The sequence below is a fragment of the Trachypithecus francoisi genome, unplaced genomic scaffold, assembly GCF_009764315.1.
Source record: "Trachypithecus francoisi isolate TF-2019V2 unplaced genomic scaffold, Tfra_2.0 Lachesis_group20, whole genome shotgun sequence".
Taxonomy (NCBI): domain Eukaryota; kingdom Metazoa; phylum Chordata; class Mammalia; order Primates; family Cercopithecidae; genus Trachypithecus; species Trachypithecus francoisi.
The window spans coordinates 44,104,545-44,127,450 of NW_022681466.1; the positions used below are offsets into that span (position 1 = coordinate 44,104,545).

Below are 22,906 nucleotides of genomic sequence, written 5' to 3' on the forward strand. Positions count from 1 at the left end.
CCTGGCCAACATGGAGAAACCCCGCCTCTACTAAAAAAAAAAAATACGAAAACTAGCCGGGTGTGGTGGCGCATGCCTGTAATCCCAGCTACTCGGAAGGTTGAAGCACGAAAATCGCTTCAGTCTGGGAAGCAGAGGCTGCAGTGAGCGGAGATCGCGCCACTGCACTGTCCAGCCTGGGCGACAGAGCGAGACTCTGTCTCAAAAAAAGAAAAAAAGAAAAAGAAAGAAAGAAAGAAAGAAATCAGCCTGGCAGAGAAAAGGTGAGGGTAGTAGCGGTTCTGGTGCCCTTCCTCCAAACCTGTGAGGCCTGGTCTAGGCCTCTAAGCACCTCTCTCCTTGGAAAGGGGGTGAAGACGACTGATTACGAAGAGGCCTGGGCTCTGGTCTCGGTTCTGCCACTGACTGGGTGCCTCCCTTCATCGCTTATTTCTTCTTTTTCATGTTGGACCATAGCATTCCAGATGTCCTCTGCAGAGGTCGAACTCCAGGACTGCAGTATCTTTCCCTCTTTGCATGTACCGCTTTTCATATTCCCTGATTCCATTAAAAATATTTTCCTCTCTCGTTTTCTAATCTCATTTTTTATGAAGCATAGCACCCTTTCAGGGAAGGGAGCGGAGGCCTGGATATCTGGGTCTGGGCTTGGGCATCCAGACAAACCCAACCGCCTCCTCCTTGGGCATCTCTTTTCTGCCCACCAGCGCGGCCCTGCCTCCCCGACTGCAGCCAGCCTCGTTCCCACGGCAACCAGCGGGCGCCCACGCCCGCCTTGGGACCCAGAGGCCACAGCCCCGCCCCGCCCCGCCCGGCGCTCTCGGAGGCTGCACCTGGTCGCGCGGGGGCGAGGGGTGGGGGCGGGGAGGCGCGGTTGCTAGGGAAACCAGAGGACGCCCCGTAGCCGCCCCCACCGCCCCCGCCCCAGGCGAGGCCGGTCGGCGCCGCGGAAAGCAGCCTCGGGGAAGGAGGAGGAAGAGGGGCAGGTTTAGGGAGCGAAGAAGCCAGAGGAGGAGGAGGGAGAGGCGCTTAGGCCAGTCCCCGCGCAATTAATGGGCGGCTCCTGCGCCCTGGACCGGCCCGCCCGCCCTGCCCCTCGACCCCTTTAGCCCCGGCAGGGGAGGAAGGGCAGACCCCCAGGTAACGGCCCACTCGCCCCCGCCGCTCCTCTTCCGTCCTGCCAGGATGGGGGACAACCTTCCCTTTCGTCTTCCAAGATTCTGGAGGGAAACCGGGCCTAACATCCGGTGGCCTGGCCGTCCCCTCCCCCTGGCTGACCCCAGCCCCAGCTTTTTTCTGTCTCAAAGGGGCAGGTTTGGGGGAGACCGTGACCCTTTGCTCACTGGCAGCCGCCCGCACTCACCTTTCTTCCTGCAGACGCCACTGGTCAGAAAAGGTATACACAGACCATGGTCCCTTAGGCTTCTGAGTGCGAAATGGTTGATACTGGTTTTGTTTGTTTTTGAGGAGTCTCGCTCCGTCTCCCAGGCTAGAGTGCAGCGGGGCAGTCACGGCTCACTGCAGCCTCGACCTCCCAGGCTCAAGCGATCCTCCCGCCTCAGCCTCCCGGTGGTACCGGGGACCACAGGTCACCACCATGTCTGGCTAATGTTTTAAATTATTTGTAAAGAAGGGGTCTCGTTATGTTTCCCTGGCTGGATATTGTTATTAATGATGGCACTGAATTGCTTGTCAAACCTGTGACGTTTCCTCTCCCAAAGTTTCCCGATTACTCGTTGAGTTTCTCCTCTTCTAGGCTTGATGGTCGAAATGTGACCACCTGTCTCTCCTAGTTTCACAGTAAAATGAGGAATCACCGCCAAAAACAAGTCTGTTCCCCCGCCTCCGCCCCGCCCCAACTCTTAAGCCCAACTGGCTGGAAGAGTTGAAAGATCTCCTTACCTTTCCCAACCAATTCCCCCTTTTTCTCTGCAGTCACGGTCTTCATAAATTGGGCCCAAATCGTAAACTTTGTTGCTTATACTCAAGACATGTTTATAAGCTAAGACTTCAAAATGCTAAGTTTTTTTAAAAGCTAAGATTTAAACAAATCCTATAATGTTGGACATTACAGATTAATCAGTTGGGGGAAAGGTTGAATAAGGTCTCCTGAAATCCTTCTCCAATCACCTAATTGTGGAAAGGGAGTGATTTTTGAGCCTGGTTGTCAAGTATTAACAATAACCATTTAGATTTTGTTTCAAAGCAACCTTCCGTCTAAGGAGGAGATTAAATTATTTACATTTGCCTTTATTGCTTAACAGAATATTAACTTTAGTGATGTCTTTCTCTTATGAGAACATAGTAAGAAACCAATAAGATTTTGATTGTTATTAAGAAGAGGCTCCTTCAAATCGGTTCTTTTGACAAATGTGGTCATAAAACAGAAGGATGGTATGTATGCATGACTTTTTAGAGCACTGAAAAACATTCTGCATTCAGATTCTGTTCCCTTCAGTCAGGAAAACTTGGTTGGAATCCACTGGAAAGTTACACCAGAGAGGAATGTGTATGTCACAAAGTTCTTAGAATATTCCCCATTAAAATTTCACAGATATGTAGAATTTTGAGGCCAAGAAGAATTACTCGCTCTTGCTTTCAGCAAGGCAGGACCCCCCTCCTTCCTTCTCCACCTGCCTCCAACTCCCTCCTCCTTTCTCTCTCCCTACTTAATATGGCTTTTTATATTGATTTCTAAAGCACAGATTTGGCACAAGACATTATCACCAGAAAGACTTAAAACAGAAGCGTGCATAACCATGAGTGGATTTTAAATTAAGAAGCAGTTCAAAGGTGAGCGATAGAAGAGAATACAGAGGGCTATTTTAGAAACATGCGCCTTGCTCACACTTTATTATCACCCCCACCCCAACCCTCTGTGTTTGCTGGGAAAAAATTCTTGGCTTCAAGTGGCCATCTGGTTGAGTAGGCCTAGAAAGCTGAGATCCGTGAATTAAGCATTATCTCATGTAGTTTTATTTCCATACTGTTATTTCTGTTTCTTGTTCATCCTGGTCAGTTTTTCAGACTGACTGAGTGTGGTATGAAGTTCAAGCGAACACGGAAAATGTTTGCTTAAACCAACGTAACCCACCATCTTCTCGGTCTTAACACTAATACCCTGTTTTCTTGGTTCCTGTAATATTCGTTTAATCTCATAAAGACTTGATGTATTTAAATAAAAAATTACATGTGGCACCACGATGTTTCTAAATATTGTAAAATACAATGTAATAGAGAGTTTTGGGGAAGGAAAAGAGACTTTTGTAGGCAACTTTATTTTTATTATTTTATTATTATTTATTTTGGGGGGGATGGAGTGTCTCTCTGTCGCCCAGGCTGGAGTGCAGTGGTGCCATCTTGGCTCACTGCAACCTCCGCCTTCCAGGTTCAAGTGATTCTCCCGTCTCAACCTCCCAAGTAGCTGGGACTGCAGGAGTGCACCACCATGCCCAGCTAATTTTTGTATTTTTAGTAGAGGTGGGGTTTTGCCATGTTGGCCAGGCCGATCTCGAACTCCTGACCTCAAGTGACCCACCCACCTCGGCCTCCATAAGTGCTGGGATTACAAGCATTTTTAAGTCCTTTATTTGGTAGGTGATTGTGAAGTCAGAGGTAACTTAGCAAATAATTCAAAGGGTGCTACTTCCTACCTATTTAGACAAAGTTATTTCATGCCTCTTGACTTAGAAGCCTCCTTAAATTAATCCTACTCTAAAGCCGTGATAGATTAACTGGCTTTCTATATTAACTTTGGCAACGAAAATGTATCATCCAAGTGGACTCTGGGATGCTCCCCTTTAGTTACCATTAACATATTTTTATTATGAGTCCTTATGGTCTCTGCCTGATTAAGATTGTGACAGGCTTCTCTTTCCCACAGTAGCAGCAGGAGCTTATCCTTCTGCCTGTCTTAACACCATTGTTTTCTGAAAAGAGTGGAAAGGTAACTTCATTCTATGCAGGTACACATTCAGATGAAAAGCTAAAAGTGATCTTTTAAAACATAGTCCCATGTGATTATTAAAATGCTCAGAGATGAAATGTAGGTTCTGCGTGTAGCCTGGAAATACACATTGTAGTTTCAGATTCTGACTGTCAAAGACCAACTTTCCATACTCCAGAGAAAACAGCCCCCAAGAGACCAGCACAAGTTTTCCCCATTGTCCAGGGCCAGACGATAAACCGTGTGAGATTTCATAACTACCAGACCAGACGCTGGGTCACCATGAGTCAGGGGCAGCCTGACTCTGCCAATATCTACACAACTGAATAAACAGGAGGAGGGAGGGAAAGCCACAGAACATATACACCTGAAGGTAGAGATGTCGCCTGTCCCATCCTGATGTTTCCCCAGAGCCTAGCAGCCCTTGTCACACAGCAGTTGTAAAAAATACGTATATGTGTGTGTGTAGAAATAAATGAAAGAGCTTCAGTAGACAACAAGCAGGAATAGTGTGGGGACTTTGATGACCCCATAGATGAGGGGTCGTTATTAACAGTGCCATTTTATCCCTTTGTGAGCTTCCATATCTTGGCCATAAATTTGGGCCATGCCAGTCAAAGCTAAACTTCTTGAAAGCATGATCTCCATGCTTTTACCTCCCATTTACACAACCTTCTGCAGCCCTCCCAGCCCCGTCACTGAATGCTCTCACCAAGGTTATTAATAGCCTCCTTTTTGAAACCTCCTCAGCATCTCTGAAATGGCACCCACCTGGTTTCTTCCTGCCTCTCTGGCTTTTTTTTTTTTTGGCAGAGTTTCTCTTCAGCGGCTTGTTCTCTAAATATTAGTGTTCTTCACGGTTTTGTCCCGTGTCCTCTTTCTCTTTTCGTTCCCATTCTTCCTTCAACTGCAGTCATCACAGAATCCCAGCAATGCCCAAATCTGTACCTCTCTGGTCAGCTCTAGAGCCCTGCGTCTGACAGCACACTTGACATCTCCATTTGCCGTACCCCAGACACTTGTCACGCCATACTGTTTCCTCACAAAGCAGCTCCTCCTGTGTTTTCTGAAGGGAGTGCTGGCATCAACCCACTGGCTGCTCAAGCCAGTAACCTGGGCATCCCTGAGACTTCCACCCCTGGTCCATTCATATAATCGCAAGCCCTGATGACTTTCTCTCCTGAGCATCCCTTGAATCCGTTGGTTAAGAGTGTGCGCACTGCAGCAAGACTCTCTGGGTTCACATCCCAACTCTCCCACTCACTAGCTCTGTAACTTTAGGCAAGTTACTGAATCCCTTTGGCCCTCAGTTTCCTCACCTGCAAAATAGAGATCTAGCTCTGGCCTCACAGTGTTGTTGAGAAGAATGAATGAGTTAATTGATGTAACTGCTTAGAACAAGGCCTATCCCTTCCAGAGGCTTAGTAAAGAGTAACTATGGGCCCGGCCCAGTGGCTCACGCTTCGGGAGGCTGAGGCAGGTGGATCAACTGAGGTCAGGAGTTCAAGATCAGCCTGGCCAATATGGTGAAACCTCATCTCTACTAATAATAAAAAATTAGCCGGGCGTGGTGGCACGTGCCTGTAATCCCAGCTACTTGGGAGGCTGAAGCAGGAGAATTGCAGGAACCTGGGAGGTGAAGGTTGCAGTGAGCCGAAACAGCCTCACTGCACTCCAGCCTGGGTGACAGAGCAAGACTCCGTCTCAGAAAAAAAGAGTAGCTATGATCCCCTCTCCCTCCCCATTCTCCTCCTCCTCCTCCTTCTTTTTCTCTCCACTGTTGCTACCCAATGCTGGTTTTCATCTTATCACATCTAGATTACTATGAAATATTCCCGATGGTCTTCCCATTACGTTTTTTACTCTACCACCATCCCCAGCACCCCATCCATTCTCATACTGCAACTGGAAGGATCTTTTTAAAATACAAATCTTTCTTTCTTTTTTTTAAATACAGAGGGTCTTGCTCTGTTGCCCAGGTTAGAGTGCAGTGGCCTGACCATGGCTCATTGCAGCCTCTAACTCCTGGGCTGAAGCAAGCCTCACACCTCAGCCTCCTGAGTGGGTGGGACTACAGGCATGCATCACAATACCTGGCTAATTTTCAATTTTGTTTTTAATAGAAACGGGCTTGCTATATTGCCAAGGCTGGTTTCAAACTCCTGGGCTCAAGTGGTGATCACCTCGGGAGGCGTGAGCCACTATACCCAGTGAATTATGATCACATCACTACACTCCAGCCTGAATGGTAGAGCAAGATCCTGTCTCTAAGAAAAAGAATTAACAAATAAAAACACAAGGCCAGGCGCGGTGGCTCACACCTGTAATCCTAGCACTTTGGGAGGCCGAGGTGGGCAGATCACGTGGTCAGGAGATCGAGACCATCCTGGCTAACATGGAGAAACCCTGTCTCTACTAAAAATACAAAAAATTAACCAGGCGTGGTGGCGGGCACCTGTAGTCCCAACTACTCGGGAGGCTGAAGCAGAAGAATAGCATGAACCTGGGAGGCAGAGCTTGCAGTGAGCCAAGATTGCGCCACTGCACTTCAGCCTGGGCGACAGAGCAAGACTCCATCTCAAAATAAATAAATACATAAATAAATAAAATAAAAAATAAAAATACAAATCTAATCATTTACTCCCCAGATTGGAACTTTTCAGTAGTTTCCTATGACTCTTTGAATCATGACCTTCAAGGCCCCACGGGAGCTGGTCCCCGCCTCCCCTGCAGCCCTTCCGGGGCTGTTCCCGCCTCATCTCTGCTCCAGCTGCACTGCTTCCCTCCCATCTTCCTCATCTGCACCTGCCTCTTCATGCCTGAAGCCTCTGCACCTGCTGTCCTCTCTGTTCCACTTCTCAGCTAGCTCACTTTGTCAAACCCAGTGTCATTGCCTAAGGAAAACCTTACCTGACCCCTCCAGACCAGGTTATGCCTTCCCATAATAACACTCTCAAAGAGCCCCATAGTTCTGCTCCAGAGCCCCTATCACAGTTAGGATTCACTTGCTCAAAGTCAGTCTCATACCCCGGATTATAAGCAACACAGGCCGGGCATGGTGGCTCACACCTGTAATCCCAGTACTTCAGGAGGCTGAGGCGAGTGAATCGCCTGAGGTCAGGAACTCGAGACCAGCCCTGCCAACATGATGAAACCCGTCTCTACTAAAAATACAAAAATTAGCCAGGCATCGTGACGGGTGCCTGTAATCCCAGCTCCTAGGGAGGCTGAGGCAGGAGAATCGCTTGAACCCGGGAGGCGGAGGTTGCAGTGAGCTGAGATTGGCCATTGGCCTGAGCAACAAACGCAAAACTCTGTCTCAAAAAAAAAAAAAAAAAGAAAGCAAAGCTGAAGGTCGTGTCTGCTTTGCTGGTTGCTCTACTCCAGTGCCCAGCACAGTGCCTGGATGAGAATAAGGGTGCAATCATTGTTGTTTAAATGGATTTAAGCAACTAGGGGCCTGTAACTTTGGTCACTGCTCATTTAGCTAGGTTCTCAGGTTTTCCTTTTTGTCATGCTCTAGAAACGATTCAGGTATCTGTCAATCTAACTCCCTCTGAGTAACCAGGACAGGATCTCTGAAGTGCCTGATGAAGGTGGCTGCATTATTTATGCCTGGAACAGGAGGACTGTCAGGGCATCAGCACCAACACAAGAAGTCCCTTCAGCTTGAAAGGAGCATCTGTGCCTTTCAAACAAGGGACATTAGATGAATACACAAATAAAAGTAATTAGATGAAAATAAATCCAAATACGGCATCACAACAAAGGACTCTATCACAGCACATTTGTTTATCTTTTCTATGCAGATCGGGGATTAGGAATCATGTTGCATGACGCAAGGGACAGGCAGAAGTTCTTCAGCAATGCTCAGTATCTGCGGGACATGCAGCATAAGGTGGACTCTGAGTATCAGGTAATTGCGGAAAGCAAGAATGGTCTTCTGCCTTCTCTTCCAGTATTTAGAGAGAATTCAGAATACAGCGTCAACATATGATAAGCAGTAAAAGTTTTCTAAAATCCCAAACCCACCGATTAGGTATGTGACTAGCAAAAGCCACTTCACTTCTCTATTTCCTCGTCTGTGAAAAAAAAAAAACAGGGATAGCCGGGCGCGGTGGCTCACGCCTGTAATCCCAGCACTTTGGGAGGCCGAGGCGGGTGGATCATGAGGTCAGGAGATCAAGACCATCCTGGCTAACACAGTGAAACCCTGTCTCTACCGAAAATACAAAAAATTAGCCAGGCGTGGTGGCACTGTAGTCCCAACCACTCGGGAGGCTGAGGCAGGAGAATCACTTGAACCCGAGAGGCAGAGGTTGCAGTGAACCGAGATCGATCGCGCCACTGCACTTTAGCCTGGGTGACAGAGCGAGACTCCGTCTCAGAAACAAACAAATAAACACAAACAAGGATAATGGTCGTATCCACTTCTAGTATTATCATGAAAATGAAATGAAATCAACACTGTGAAAGTACTTCCCTCAGTGTTCGGCATGGAGCCCTTGTCGACCAGTGGCATTAGGGCTTAAATTTGACAAACCAACTGAGAAGGAAAGAAAACACGAAAGAGTTAACTGGGTCGCCCTACCGTTTGTAAAATAACACGCCCTTCTGTTGTCATCCCCACCGGAAGAAAGGTGGTTTGCACATTTTACAATGAGGTAACTGCCGGTCCCCCTAGTTACAGTGTTTACGTGCAACACCAAAACACACAGGGAGCCTGAGGAATCCTGAGGTTGCAGTCAGCCAGAGCTGGCATAGGATAAACTTGCCAGACTGGGTTGTGGGATCCTGGGAGCAGGTAGAAAGTGTCAGTCATCCTGCCGGAGGTGGGACCTCAGCCCTTGCCAATCAAGAAGGCATGTTCTCAGCCTGGGCTGAGGATTGAAAAGCGCTTCTTCCCTGAGGAAAACACAGAACTGCTGTTATCAGTTTTTTCCCCTTCTTAGCAATTTCAAATATAACTAAAGCTCCCAGGTCACCAAGGAAACCAGACCTATCTCAGTAACCTGATTTCACCTGTATAATACGGCTTAGCTTTGGGGCTGGAAATGGAGTCAGCAATTTCCTCCCACAACGTGCCAACCCACGTATAAGAAGACTAGAAAATCAAGGGCATTTCTGCAAAATAAATAAGAACATAAACATCCACACTGGTCGCCCTGGGAGTCTAACTACTTCTCGCAAAGATGCCTCTGCCACCCGGCTCCTGTTTGAAATTGTCTCCAGAACAGGCACATAGGAAAAAATCGATCTTATAGTTTTATGGTCCTCGTTGAAGACAATCACACAACGGTGTGGCTTTGAGCCATTGCCGTTTTATTTTCTAATCTCCATTGGACTTTCAACACTGGCTTTTCATTCATTCATTCAGCCAATATCTATTTCATTTATTCATTCAGCCAATATCTATTCGGTGCCTACTATGTGCTGAACAAAGCGTCTGTTCTCCCGGAGTTCTTATTTTAGGATTAAGAGGGGAAAGGGCTTACACAAGTAGACATGTGTAAGGTAGTTTCAATTATCGATAAATACAATGAGGAAAATAGAACAGGTTAAGGGGTTGGAGGCGGTGCTCCGTTAGAAGCCGGGGAGGTCTCTTTGAGGAAATGACACTTGACTGTTGAGGTGAATTATGGGAAAGATCCCACCAGAGCTTCCCAAGTGGAAGGAAAGTCAGTTCAAAGGCCCTGAGGCAGGAACCAGCCTGGAGGAAACCAAAGGCAGCTAGAGGGGCTAGAACACATGAACCCAGGGAAAGTGCAGAAGCGTCACACTGCATCTCACTGAGCATAGCTTGGCATTTAGATTTTATTCCTTTTGTGTGTTTTTTGTTTTTGTTGTTTGAACGGAGTTTTGCTCTTGTTGCCCAGGCTGGAGTGCAGTGGCAGGATCTTGGCTCACTGCAACCTCTGCCTCCCAGGTTCAAGCAATTCTCCTGCCTCCACCTCCCAAGTAGCTGGGATTACAGGCATGCGCCACCTCACCCGGCTAATTTTGTATTTTTAGTAGAGACAGGGTTTCTCCATGTTGGTCAGGCTGGTCTCAAACTCCCGACTTCAGGTGATCGACCCACCTTAGCCTCCCAAAGTGCTAGGATTACAGGCATGAGCCAGTGCGCCCTACCCAATTTTATTCTTATCACTGTGAAAATTATTGGATGGTTAAGCTGTGGAATAGTATGATCTGATTTATGTTGTATTAAGGGTAACTCTGGCTGTGGTATGGGGAAAGGACTAGAAGGGGCAAGAGAAAAAGCAGGAAAACTTGTAAGGAAGCTATGATAGAAATTCAGGAGAGAGATTCTGGCCACTTGGCCCGGGGTGGTAGAAGTGGAGGTGGTGAGAAGTGGCCTGGCCCAGGAAATGGAAACAGAACAGACATCTTGCTGATGGATGGAGAGGCGGACTGAGGGAAAGAAAAGAATGAAGGATGACTCATGTCAACACATTTACTTGTCCCTCAGCTCCCTCTGTTATCATCATGATTTTAAACCTTTTCACTCTTTTCAAACCTCCAACCCCCAGAGTTTCAACAAAGAACTCCCTGCCCGGTTTCACACACTCAAATGAAACAAAATGAAGACCCCAAGGCCGGCAGGTGAGAACCCACTCAGCCTCCTCTCCTTCACTCCAGGCTACACACCATCTAGTCCCCACATCTTGGAGGAGGAAGTGACCCTCTACCTGCTGGTACCCAGCCTGAGATCCTGATTTGAGGCCCTCTGCTCTCCAGCCCCTGCCATCCACAGGCCTCTCCTTGGTAGCTTTGACATTTCCTTTCTTGTTGGCTCAGTCCACGAACATGCTTAAGTGTCTCCCATCTTAAGAACAAAAGAGCAAAGCTTTCTGTAGACATCGTGTCCTTCTCTAGCTGCAGCGCTGACTCCTTCCTGCCTCATCCCAGATGTCCCAAATAGCCAGCTCCATTTCAGTCTCTGCTTCCTGCCCTCCCGTGGATTCCCTGGCCTGCTGCAGCCTGACCATCACCTCCCCTCCCCTCTCCTGAAACTCTTATGCTAATGTCAGTAACCAAATTCACTGGGCTCCTTCTCAGTCTTTATTTTCTGCGGTCTTATCTACCTTTGACGTTATTACTCCTTTCTTCTCGAACATGACTCTTTGGCTTTTTCTTTTCTTTTCTTTTCTTTTCTTTTCTTTTCTTTTCTTTTCTTTCTTTCTCTCTCTCTCTTTCTTTCTTTCTCTCTCTCTCTCTCTTTCTTTCTTTTTTTAATATTTCTCAGGCTGGTCTCAAACTCCTGGCCTCAGGTGATGCTGCTGCATCAGCCTCCCAAAGTGCTGGGCTTATAGGCATGAGCCTCTGTGCCCAGTCTCGTTTGGCTCTCTGATGTCACACTCTCCTGACTTTCTTCCTGTTTCTCTCACTTTCTTCTCCATTTTCTTTTCTATGTACTCTTCATCTCCCTGGCTCTCAAATGTTAATTTCCCCAGGGTTCCATTCTCAGCCCAATTTTTTTCTAGTTCACAAGGTCACTGTGACTCATCTCATCCTCTGCTATGGTTCAACCACCACTTTATACTAAGACTTGTAATTCTGGGTCTCCCCAGAGCATCAGAGTCATGTGTGTATTTGCCAGTTGGCCATGTCTACCTAGATGTCACAGGGGCATCTGAAATCAAATATGTCCATGGTTGTACCCCCATGTCCATCCCCCTGCGGCCCCTCCTATGATCTAAGCCTTCCCTGGCTCTTCCTTTCCCTCCTCATCCCCATCCCACCAGTTACCAAGTCCTGCCAAATGTACCTAAGAACTCACGCACTTGTGCCTTCCTTTTCACCCTGTTGCCACCCCATGGTTCCAACCTCCCTGATTTCTGTCCAAGACCATCTAGCCTCCGGTCCTGCCATCCGTCAGACTGTTTCCTTGAAACCTATCTAAAATCTAAATGTGGCGATGCCATTGGAATATAGGATACCCCTCTGTGCCTTCCCTCACTTAAAGGCAGGCTCAAGACCCAGAACCTAAGCAAGACCAACCTACACTTCACCACTTTGCCAACTTCTTCCCCCTTCTTCACTTTGCTCCCCTGGGCAAAGGTGGTGAGGATCATAGTTTTAATTTAGAACTAAAGGGAATCTCTGTGCTCATACACATAGTAGCCTTTTTAAAAAGCAACTTTACTGGCCGGGTGCGATGGCTCATGCCTGTAATCCCAGCACTTTGGGAGGCCGAGGCAGGCAGATCATGAGGTCAGGAGTTCGAGACCAGCCTGGCCAACGTGGTGAAACCCTGTCTCTACTAAAAATACAAAAAATTACCTGAGTGTGGTGGCAGGCGCCTGTATTCCTAGCTACTCAGGGGGCTGAGGCAGGAGAATCGCTTGAACCCAGGAGGCAGAGGTTGCAGTGAGCCGAGATCATGCCACTGCATTCCAGCCTGGCGACAAAACGAGACTCCATCTAAAAGAAACAAACAAACAAACAAAAAAACACTTGATTGTGGTATAATTTATATATCAACCGGACACAGTGGCTCATGCCTGTAATCCTAGAACTTTGGGAGGCCAAGGTGGGTGGATCACGAGGTCAGGAGTTCGAGACCACCCTTGCTAACATGGTGAAACCCCTGTCTACTAAAAATACAAAAAATTAACTGGGCATGGTGGCAGATGCCTGTAATTCTAGCTACTCAGGAGGCTGAGGCAGGAGAATCGCTTGAGCCCGGGAGGCAGAGGTTGCAGTGAGCTGTGATAGCCCCACTGCACTCCAGCCTGAGCAACAAGAGGGAAACTCCATCTTTAAAAAAAAAAAAAAGTATATATCATAAAATTCAACCTGTTTTAAGTGTGCAGTTTAATGACTTTTAGTAAATTTACCAAGTTTGCACCCATAACTATCACCTGGCTTTAGAATATTTCCACCACTCTAGTACTGCAACCCTCTTGTCATGCTTCCTGCACAGAGCTTATGAAACTGCATTGCAAATTGTCTTTTTTTTCCTCTCTCTCTTTTTTGAGACATGGTCTCGCTCTGTTGCCCAGGTGGGGATGCAGTGGTGCCATCACGATTGACTGCAGCCTCAACCTCTCAGCCTCAAGTTTTCCTCCCACCTCAGCCTCCTGAGTGGCTGGAACCACAAGCATGTGCCACCACACCCAGTTAAATGTTTTGTATTTTTATAGAGACACAGTGGTCTCACTGTGTTGGCCAGGCTGGTATCAAACTCCTGGGCTCAAGTGACCCACCCACCTTGGCCTCTCAAAGTGCTGGGATTACAGGCGTGAGCCACCGCACCCGGCTGCACATTGTCTTTTGTGTGACATCCTCTCAACCTGGACCACGACTTCTTAAGGGCCGGGGCTGAGTCTCCCTCTTCAATGTTGAACCAATTGCCTTGACATTCATGAAAGCCTGTGTTGCCTAACTTGGTTACCAACTAAGCTTGTCAGACTTAGAGCCAGCTGACTTGTGACTATTCCTAAAAGTCAAATCCACTCTCATTGAGCATTTTCAAAACCACTTACCACAAGATCCGCAAAAAATAAATATGGTTGTCTGTAAGATGTTCTAAATATCATTGAAGTAAGTAAATGGCAACCCACAGTAACTACTTTGCAGGGAGCAGCGTTTTTTGTGTTTTTTTGTTTTTTTGTTTTTTTTTAGTTATATTATTAATCTATCCCTTGCCTTGTTCCAGAAAGAATTTAAAGTAGTGGTTTAAGAATCAATTGCATGATGTAGGCCAGGCACAGTGGCTCATGCCTGTAATCCCAGCACTTTGGGAAGCAGAGGCGGGTGGATCATTTGAGGCCAGGACTTTGAGACCAGCCTGGCCAAATGGCGAAACCCTGTCTCTACTAAAAATACAAAAATTAGCTGGATGTGGTGGTACACACCTGTAATTCAGCTACTCGGGAGACTGAGGCAGGAGAATAGCTGAACGCAGGAGGCGGAGGTCGCGGTGAGCTGAGATGATGCCACTGCACTCCAGCCTTAGTGACATAGTAAGACTCTGTCTAAAAAAAAAAAAACAAAAACGGATCAGTTGCATGATGTTAATGACCCCTCAATAACTCAGCCCATAGACTGCCCATGTGTATTTAGATAATTCGCTATGGTAATTTTGTGGTGGGTGGATATTGGTACTCTGGATCATCAATGAGTTTGGCCAGTTACTTCCTTTGGAAATCCCAGCTTTCACTCCAGTTCCAGTGTGACCAGGGATTCCCCATTTCAGGGCATACAAATAGTGTAAGACCTAATAACTAGACATGAATCCCAAATCATATGCATTTGGCATGTGTCCCTTCCTGTACTCGACTCACCTCTAATGAACTGGCTCCAATTGAAGGCTTTAGAAACCTCTTGTGTAAACCATTCCTGCTACAGCCTACAATATGCTAAATGTTGGTATGCACCAAATTCTCAGTGCCTTTGCAGGTCTGTGTGCTAGTAGCAAGAGACGAGGGCTGAACTCACCCGGAGTTATTTTGATACTACTCCTTTCAGTGGTTGGGTGGGAACCTTTTGAGAAAACAAGAGGAAATAAACATCTATTTGGCGTATTGCATGCTATTTCAGAATCTGGTAACTAGTATATAATTATATGTCATCTCAGAATTTGGCTCTATTGCTTCAAGGATTTTCATGCTGCCTACCTTTTTTTTTTTTTTCTTAATCAAATGTGTTTATGTAACTGGAGGCAGAATTTAGCCATTAATGTCCGCTGGAAAACTGAAGGCAAAGATTACACTTAGCATTTCAGAATGATTTTTGATAATCTATTAAATATATTCAAATTGGTTTCATTTCATGTCACTTATTCACCTTGATTCTTTCAAGTACAAATCAAACAACTAAATGTCTCAATATACATGTGTTCAAGGACGTGATAGGTGACTTCATAGCGGGTGGCGAGGGTTTGGAGTTGTCCACTCAGGGAACTGGAATAGGGATAAGTCAACTTTTCTTCCCATAGGGACGGAGGTGGGGGATTCTCCTCCTGGCTCACCTTTGAGGTGTGTGTTGCTTTACTCTTCACAGCCAAAACAGGAAAAAAAAAAAAAAAACTAGCTGGAGGGGAATACCATCTCAAACTGTTTTTATGCCTTTGATTTCTTGACCTCTTAAAATTAATGAACTTTAATAATGTCACTGAGGACAATTAAAACGCCAGACTCTGGAATAGGCAAGTCAGATCACAAGAACAACAACAAAAAGGAACCAACTGAAGGAAGTGGCAACTCCCACTTCTCAAAGTGCGTCCTGAGATAGAGGAACAGATGCCATTCTGGCCGGAGATGTAAAGTCGGGTCGTGGTTCTGATGGCTTTATACCAGAATTATGAGGCTGGGAAGTGTTCCTGGGGCACATGGCTTCTGAAGTCACATAATGACTAGAGTGATCAGATGGATAATGAAAGAAACAAAAGGAACTTGGAGCACAACTGTGTACTCAGAGAGCTGTAACGCCGAAGAGAAGCAGTCTCATTGTGACCCTGAATGACTGAGAGCAGGAGCTGCTCATTTGGCTGGCTGGAGTTTAGGAAACAGATCTCTACTTACAAGGCAGAAAAACAAGGATGAACCTCAGGACTAGACAGAAAGATTCTCTCTTCTTCTGTGACCAACATCAGAGTCTTATGCTTTGGCAAAGGCTGACTTTGGAAACAGTAATAGAAGTAAACCAGGAAATGGGATTGAGAACAGCAATTAAAAGGTTGTGGCAGCTGCTGGTGGTGATGGGAGTGGCAGTGGTGGTAGAGGTGGCGGTGATAATGGTGGGGAGGTGAGATGGGTGGTGGGGATTGGGGAGTGATGTGGGGATGGTGGTGGTGGTGATGGTGATGGTAGTTGATGAAGGTGGTGGTGGTGATGGAGGTGGTGTGGTGGTGGTGGTGATGGAGGTGGTGGTGGTGGTGATGGAGATGTAATGGAAATGGTAGTGATGTGATGGTGGTGGTGGTGATGGAGGTGGAGGTGGTGGTGGTGGTGATGGTTGTGGTGGTCATGGAGGTGATGGTGGTTGTGGTGGTGGTGGTGGTGGTGATGGTAGTGGTGGTGATGGAGGTGGTGGTGATGGTGGAGGTGGTGGTCATGGAGGTGGTGGTGATGGAGGTGGTGGTGGTGATGGAAGTGGTGGTGGTGGTGGTGATGGAAGTGGTGGTGGTGGTGGTCATGGAGGTGGTGGTGATGGAGGTGGTGGCAGTGGTGGTGATGGAGGTGATGGTGGTCGTAGTGGTGGTGGTGATGGAGGTGGAGGTGGTGGTGGTGGTGATGGTTGTGGTGGTCATGGAGGTGATGGTGGTTGTGGTGGTGGTGGTGGTGGTGATGGTAGTGGTGGTGATGGAGGTGGTGGTGATGGTGGAGGTGGTGGTCATGGAGGTGGTGGTGATGGAGGTGGTGGTGGTGATGGAAGTGGTGGTGGTGGTCATGGAGGTGGTGGTGATGGAGGTGATGGTGGTCGTAGTGGTGGTGGTGATGGAGGTGGAGGTGGTGGTGGTGGTGATGGTTGTGGTGGTCATGGAGGTGATGGTGTCGTGGTGCTGGTGGTGGTGGTGATGGTGGTGGTGGTGGTGATGGAGTGATGGAGGTGGTGGTGGTGATGGAGGTGGTGGTGGTTGATGGAGGTGGTGGTGGTGATGGTTGTGGTGGTGATGGACGTGGTGGTGGTGGTGATGGAGATGGTTATGGAAATGGTAGTGATGGTGGTGGTGGTGATGGTGATGGTGGTGGTGGTGATGGTTGTGGTGGTGATGGAGGTGGTGGTGATAGTGGAGGTGGTGGTCATGGAGGTGGTGGTGATGGAGGTGGTGGTGGTGATGGAAGTGGTGGTGGTGGTGGTCATGGAGGTGGTGGTGATGGAGGTGGTGGCAGTGGTGGTGATGGAGGTGATGGTGGTTGTAGTGGTGGTGGTGATGGAGGTGGAGGTGGTGGTGGTGGTGATGGTTGTGGTGGTCATGGAGGTGATGGTGGTTGTGGTGGTGGTGGTGGTGGTGATGGTAGTGGTGGTGGTGGTGGTGGTGGTGATGGTAGTGGTGGTGATGGAGGTGGTGGTGATGGTGGAGGTGGTGGTCATGGAGGTGGTGGTGATGGAGGTGGTGGTGGTGATGGAAGTGGTGGTGGTGGTCATGGAGGTGGTGGTGATGGAGGTGGTGGCAGTGGTGGTGATGGAGGTGATGGTGGTCGTAGTGGTGGTGGTGATGGAGGTGGAGGTGGTGGTGGTGGTGATGGTTGTGGTGGTCATGAAGGTGATGGTGGTCGTGGTGCTGGTGGTGGTGGTGATGGTGGTGGTGGTGGTGATGGAGGTGATGGAGGTGGTGGTGGTGATGGAGGTGGTGGTGGTTGATGGAGGTGGTGGTGGTGATGGTTGTGGTGATGATGGACGTGGTGGTGGTGGTGATGGAGATGGTTATGGAAATGGTAATGATGGTGGTGGTGGTGATGGTGATGGTGGTGGTGGTGATGGACTTGGTGGTGGTGGTGGTGGTGGTGATGGAGATGGTTATGGAAATGGTAGTGATGGTGGTGGTGATGGAGGTGATGGAGGTGGTGGTGGTGATGGAGGTGGTGGTGGTTGATGGAGGTGGTGGTGGTGATGGTTGTGGTGATGATGGACGTGGTGGTGGTGGTGATGGAGATGGTTATGGAAATGGTAGTGATGGTGGTGTGGTGGTGGTGATGGTTGTGGTGGTGATGGACTTGGTGGTGGTGGTGGTGGTGGTGATGGAGATGGTTATGGAAATGATAGTGATGGTGGTGGTGGTGATGGAGATGGTTATGGAAATGGTAGTGATGGTGGTGGTGATGGTGATGGTGATGGTGGTGGTGATGGTGGTGTTAGGCACCTTTGATTGAACTGTCCCCAAGGGCCAGCCACTATTAACATATCACCAACTGTATACCTTGTTGATGTTAACTTGTCAACAATCTGCAGCTTCCTCTTACAGATGAGGAAAGCAAGAATCAATGGCATGAGTCAGCTCGCCCAAGGTCACGACGTTAGAAAGTGGCAGAGCTGGGGATTGTCGTGTTTACCAGGATTGAGTTACAGTGAGTCACAAAACCCACGTCATCCCCACAGACACTGATGCACATTCCGCATTTTGCCCCCACAGTGGTACCTTCTGCACAGAAGGCAGCCCAAGTATGTATGCTGCAGTCAGGGGGACGCACTGGGGGGTGGGGTCAACACCAATGGAAGAGGGAAGGAAGAGGCCCTGATTCTCCCCAGAAGGAAAAAGTAAAAAGTTACCTGAAGCCTTCAATTTCAAGACTGCCCTCGGCCAGTTTTGCCACATGATCAGAGACTTATTTATAGCCATCCGAATCCTGACACGTGCAATTGAAAGGGGAGAATGTTTTTAAAGTCCAGGGTAAGGGAAGCCGCTGGTGGTTTTGAATTACAAATCCATTCCTCTCCTGACCCATGGATTCTGTCCTCCCCTGCCCAGTCACCTTAGGCTCCCCCAGCCCACCCCACACAAAAACAACATCAACAGCTGACAAAAAATCATTTACAATTACAAATACAAAGAAACCAGTCCTTGCAGGGAATAAGGCAAGGTTCTTGCTGCTTCTACGACTGTAAGTCTGGATATTTGCTCTGCCGCTGTGTTCCTTCTCAGCAAAGCTATAACTTTGAGAGGACTGATGTTTGATTTACACAGAAAGATTGCTTGGCTCTGTCAAGATAAAAGTTTAAGTACATGCCTTGCCACTGGTTTGTTCTGCTCCTCTGTAAGAAGAGGAACAAGGAACTAGAGGGAAAAAAATTTTTTTTCAACTTTGCAAACCAATCTATTCCTCCTTCCCTTTTGGTAAAGAAATATTTAAGTCGTATGCATTCTTGGAGAGAATTTTCAAAAAACACTCAGCCCACAAGAATTCTGTTCATCCCACAAAATCTGCCTTGGTCCTGCGTGCATTTGCTAACACTGCCTCCTCCACTTTCAGCCCATCAGCATTTTCTTCTTTTGCCTTCAATACCAGTAGGTTAGGACCGCACAGACATCTGCCCCTTCCGGAAACAGCACTCCACGCCGGTGCTCTTTCCAAACACAAACTCCCATTTGAAGTCCTTGTAAAAGGATTAGAACAAAAAAGCACAATTTAACTGAACTTCGTTACGTTCTCCAGCCAATTCCCTTTAGGTTTACCTGGGTTTCTCTATGCTTGGCTGTTTTTCGTTTGTTTTGTTTAACTTATTTATTATGATTACTGTCTAGTGTTCTTTGGTATTTCTTGCTGAAATTATTAAAACAAACAGCATCCAGTGTTTATTATGACGACGTACTATCTATGTGGCATAGTTTTTGAAAATAAGATTAACTGTGGGACAGGATGTTGTCCCTTCCCAAGCAAGCTGGAGTGAAACTGCATCTTTCTCCCCAGAATGTAGGATTCCACTTCCTGCAGGTGACCACTTGGCTGCTGCGATGAGCCCGGAGGCTAGGGCGTCACCTGCACTTCAGATGTAAAACTCGGTGTGAATAACCATCCCAATTCCGAGGAGTAAATGTTTTGTTAGTATCGGGTCATTTCTATTCTTAACCTTACAGCATAATGTCAGGCTTACGCATGGCGCATGGCGTGAAATTCTGGTAAGTCCTACTACATCACGGAAGGGGATACTTTTTCTAATAGAGGGCGTGAAACGTGCTGAAGAGATCTTTCCTTTCTCAATCCAGCCAGGAAGGGTAGTTGTCAGGCCTAGTATAGAAACAATATTTTTGGTCTTTACTTCAAATTTGTTTTCTATGACAGTGGATAATTTGGCCCTGGCAAGGCAAAGTTGAATTGGGCTACTGGATCTGCAAGTATAGAAATACTCCAAAAAAGTTTTACTGGGCCAGGCGCACTTTGGGAGGCTGAGGCAGGTGGATCACCTGAGGTCAGGAGTTCAAGACCAGCCTGGCCAACATGGCAAAACCCTGTCTCTACTAAAAATACAAAAATTGGCCGGGCATGGTGGTGTGCTCCTGTAGTCCCAGCTACTCAGGAGGCTGAGGCAGGATAATCGCTTGAACCCGGGGACGGAGGTTGCAGTGAGCCAAGATCATGCCACTGCACTGCAGCCTGCGTGACAGAGCAAGACTCCATCCTGGGGGAAAAAAAATCTCTTTTACTATTTTGAAGTATTTAAAATCAGTTGAAATTTCCATAGTACATGATATCCTTGGGTTTGTTCAGTCTTAGTACTATAGGAGAAATATTTTGGTACCAGATTTTATTTTAATTTTGTTAAGAAAAATGGGGAATTATTTTCATTGGTAATTTTATTTTTCTTATTTTGCACTTAGGGATTGATATTTTCCTCCAAAGCAAAAATGCAATTCAACTAAAATGATTATCGATTTTTTGAGACAGAATCTTGCTCTGTCACCCAGACTGGAATGCAGTGGCACTATCTTGGCTCACTGCAACCTCTGCCTCCCAGGTTCAAGCAATTCTTGTGCCTCGGCCTCCTGAGTAGCTGGGATTACAGGCATATGCCACCACAACTAATTTTTATATTTTTAGTAGAAACGGGGTTTCACCATGTTGGCCAGGCTGGTCTTGAACTCCTGGCCTCAAGTGATCTACCCGCCTCGGCCTCCCAAAGTGCTGGGATTATAGGCATGAGCCACTGGGCACCGGGCCAGCTACAGTTCAGCTAAAATTAAATGCTGGATGGTGGGGGATTCAAATGTAAGAAGTTGTCCTTACTCTCAGGGTTCTCAATGATCAGCAGGAGAAACAGGCTCAAAACCACAAACAAGTACCTACAATAATAAAAAAGTATGTGTAATTCAAGCTTAAATTAATATACATTGCAACTCTGAGAGTTAATTCGGCCTGGAGAAGAGAAGGCAGAGGAAACTAAAGAGAAGCAAGGCCGCAGCAGCAGGCTATTAGTAGATCAGGCGGTTTTGCCAAGAGAGCTTCTAACAGAGGAGATTCCAAGTGCAGGGAATAGCACATGCTCTGACATTGACAATTCTCATCCCGCAACTAGAGTGTCATCTCCAGGGTCACAGTATAGTGGAGGTAGGAAGAGGGAGGGGCCATGAAGAGAATGAGACCAGAAAGAGAAATTCACAAGGTGTAACAGGTGCTGCCCTCCTTGAGAAGGCAACAGTTGGGTACACTCTTGACAAAATGCCTCTCAGTATGTTTATTGTTTGAATTTATTAAAGCAATAGCTAATACGTCTGACGTAGCGCTTTAAGCAAAGGGAAGAGTGATACCTGGTCTTTATACTTGGTGAGAGGTATTTGATGAACACCTGGAGATGCGTATCATTCATTTCATGCTCCTCACCATTGGAATTAAGCATAAAGTTACCCAAGCTTGCCATGGTCCTAAGACAGACATTTTGTTGTTGTTCTTCAGGCTTGTCTGAGACGACAGGAATATAAAAGAGACCCAAATGAGAAGAAACGTGATCAGTTTTGGGGGCAAGAGACAAGTTTTGAGAGATCCCGGTTTTCTAGCAGGTCATCTTCCAAACAGGTATGAAGCATTCTGGGAGACAGTCTCCTGGGGCTGCTGCTGCTGCTGGTGGTGGTGTGTGTGCGCGTGCTGCGTGCATGTGTGTGTGTGATTTAGGAAAAAGCCGACTCAAAAAGGAGATGCTGCAGAATCCCAAAGGTCAGGGCAGGGAGAGCCAGGGGCAGGAAGGAGCCCAGGGCTGGGAACTCCCTTCCTTGGGACACCACCCCTGTGGTTCCCAGCTCTGCAGTCTTCACGCTTCACTGTGGTTGGGCCTCACTCTTCTCTCCTGTAGATAAAGGTCCTGAAACAGATGGTCTATAAGACACCATCCAGATGAGAAGCGCTGCAACTGTTTAAGACTTGGAGGCACTGGGCCTTCTGAAGCACAGCATCATCTCTGTGGCATATGGTCTAACTTGATGCAAGGTTGGGCCTAGTTTTTATTTCTGATGAAGGAAGAGAGTAAAATGTGGTAATAACTATATCATGTAATAATTGGCAATTGTTTAAATATTTTTGCCTAGAATGGTATAGCAATATGATGATAAAATATTTTTGCCTAGAATCATATAACAGCCGGGTGCGGTGGCTCAAGCCTGTAATCCCGGCACTTTGGGAGGCCGAGACAGGCAGATCACGAGGTCAGAAGATCGAGACTATCCTGGCTAACATGGTGAAACCCCGTCTCTACTAAAAAATACAAAAAACTAGCTGGGCGAGGTGGCGGGCGCCTGTAGTCCCAGCTACTCGGGAGGCTGAGGCAGGAGAATGGTGTGAACCCGGGAGGCGGAGCTTGCAGTGAGCTGAGATCCGGCCACTGCACTCCAGCCTGGGAGACAGAGCAAGACTCCGTCTCAAAAAAAAAAAAAATGATATAACAGTATGATGATAATATGATGATTAATAATAGTATCATTATAATAATAATTAAGCAGTTACCATTATTTCAGTGCTTGCAACATTCCAGGCACTATGTGAAGCACTTTATACATATTAGCTTATTTAATTCTCATAAATGTGTATATATCTATCACCTCTCCTTATCTATCTATCTATCTATCTATCACCTCTCCTTATCTATCTGTCTATCCATCCATCCATCCATCCATCCATCCATCCATCTATCCATCTTTGCCCCACTTTACAGATGAGAAAACTGGGCCTTACAGAAATTGCAAAACTTTACCTAAGATTTCACAGCCAGGGTGGTAGAGATTCCGTTCTAGGCAGTCTGACCCCAGAGAAGGTGCTCCAAACCACTAAGCTCTAGGATCCTATTTTCATGTTTAAGATCTTATCTAAGAATTGTACTTATCCTATGTAAGAGCTCAATACCACAAGCTGTATTCAACACTGATTGTTAGCATGGTGAATTGATTTAAGATGAGTAATAGGCCTTTTATGAATTCCTATTTAATATTTAATGCCTGAAATATACTCTACAGGAGGAACTCCCTCTGTCCTATCAGTGGTGTGGATTCTAAGATAGATCCTAAATACGTGATAGCAATCAAGTTCTTGTTGA

The 22,906-nt window shown here is 47.0% G+C and overlaps 1 protein-coding gene across 9 annotated transcripts in view; it reads left to right on the plus strand.

Moving 5' to 3' along the window:
- The first annotated feature begins 819 nt into the window (after positions 1-819).
- The window catches only part of MARCHF10 (membrane associated ring-CH-type finger 10), a 120,200-nt gene continuing 98,113 nt past the window's right edge, over positions 820-22,906 (plus strand). For 4 of the 9 annotated variants that reach the window (XM_033184072.1, XM_033184065.1, XM_033184074.1 and 1 more), the window contains exons 1-3: positions 2,566-2,790; positions 7,753-7,859; positions 21,280-21,399. In XM_033184072.1, the coding sequence (XP_033039963.1) occupies positions 7,770-7,859; positions 21,280-21,399 (210 nt within the window). In that variant the 5' untranslated portion in view covers positions 2,566-2,790; positions 7,753-7,769. Of the gene's footprint in view, positions 1,138-2,565; positions 2,791-3,880; positions 3,944-7,752; positions 7,860-21,279; positions 21,400-22,906 lie in introns of those variants that run through there. The other 5 variants (XM_033184073.1, XM_033184066.1, XM_033184068.1 and 2 more) reach the window with 4 other exon arrangements.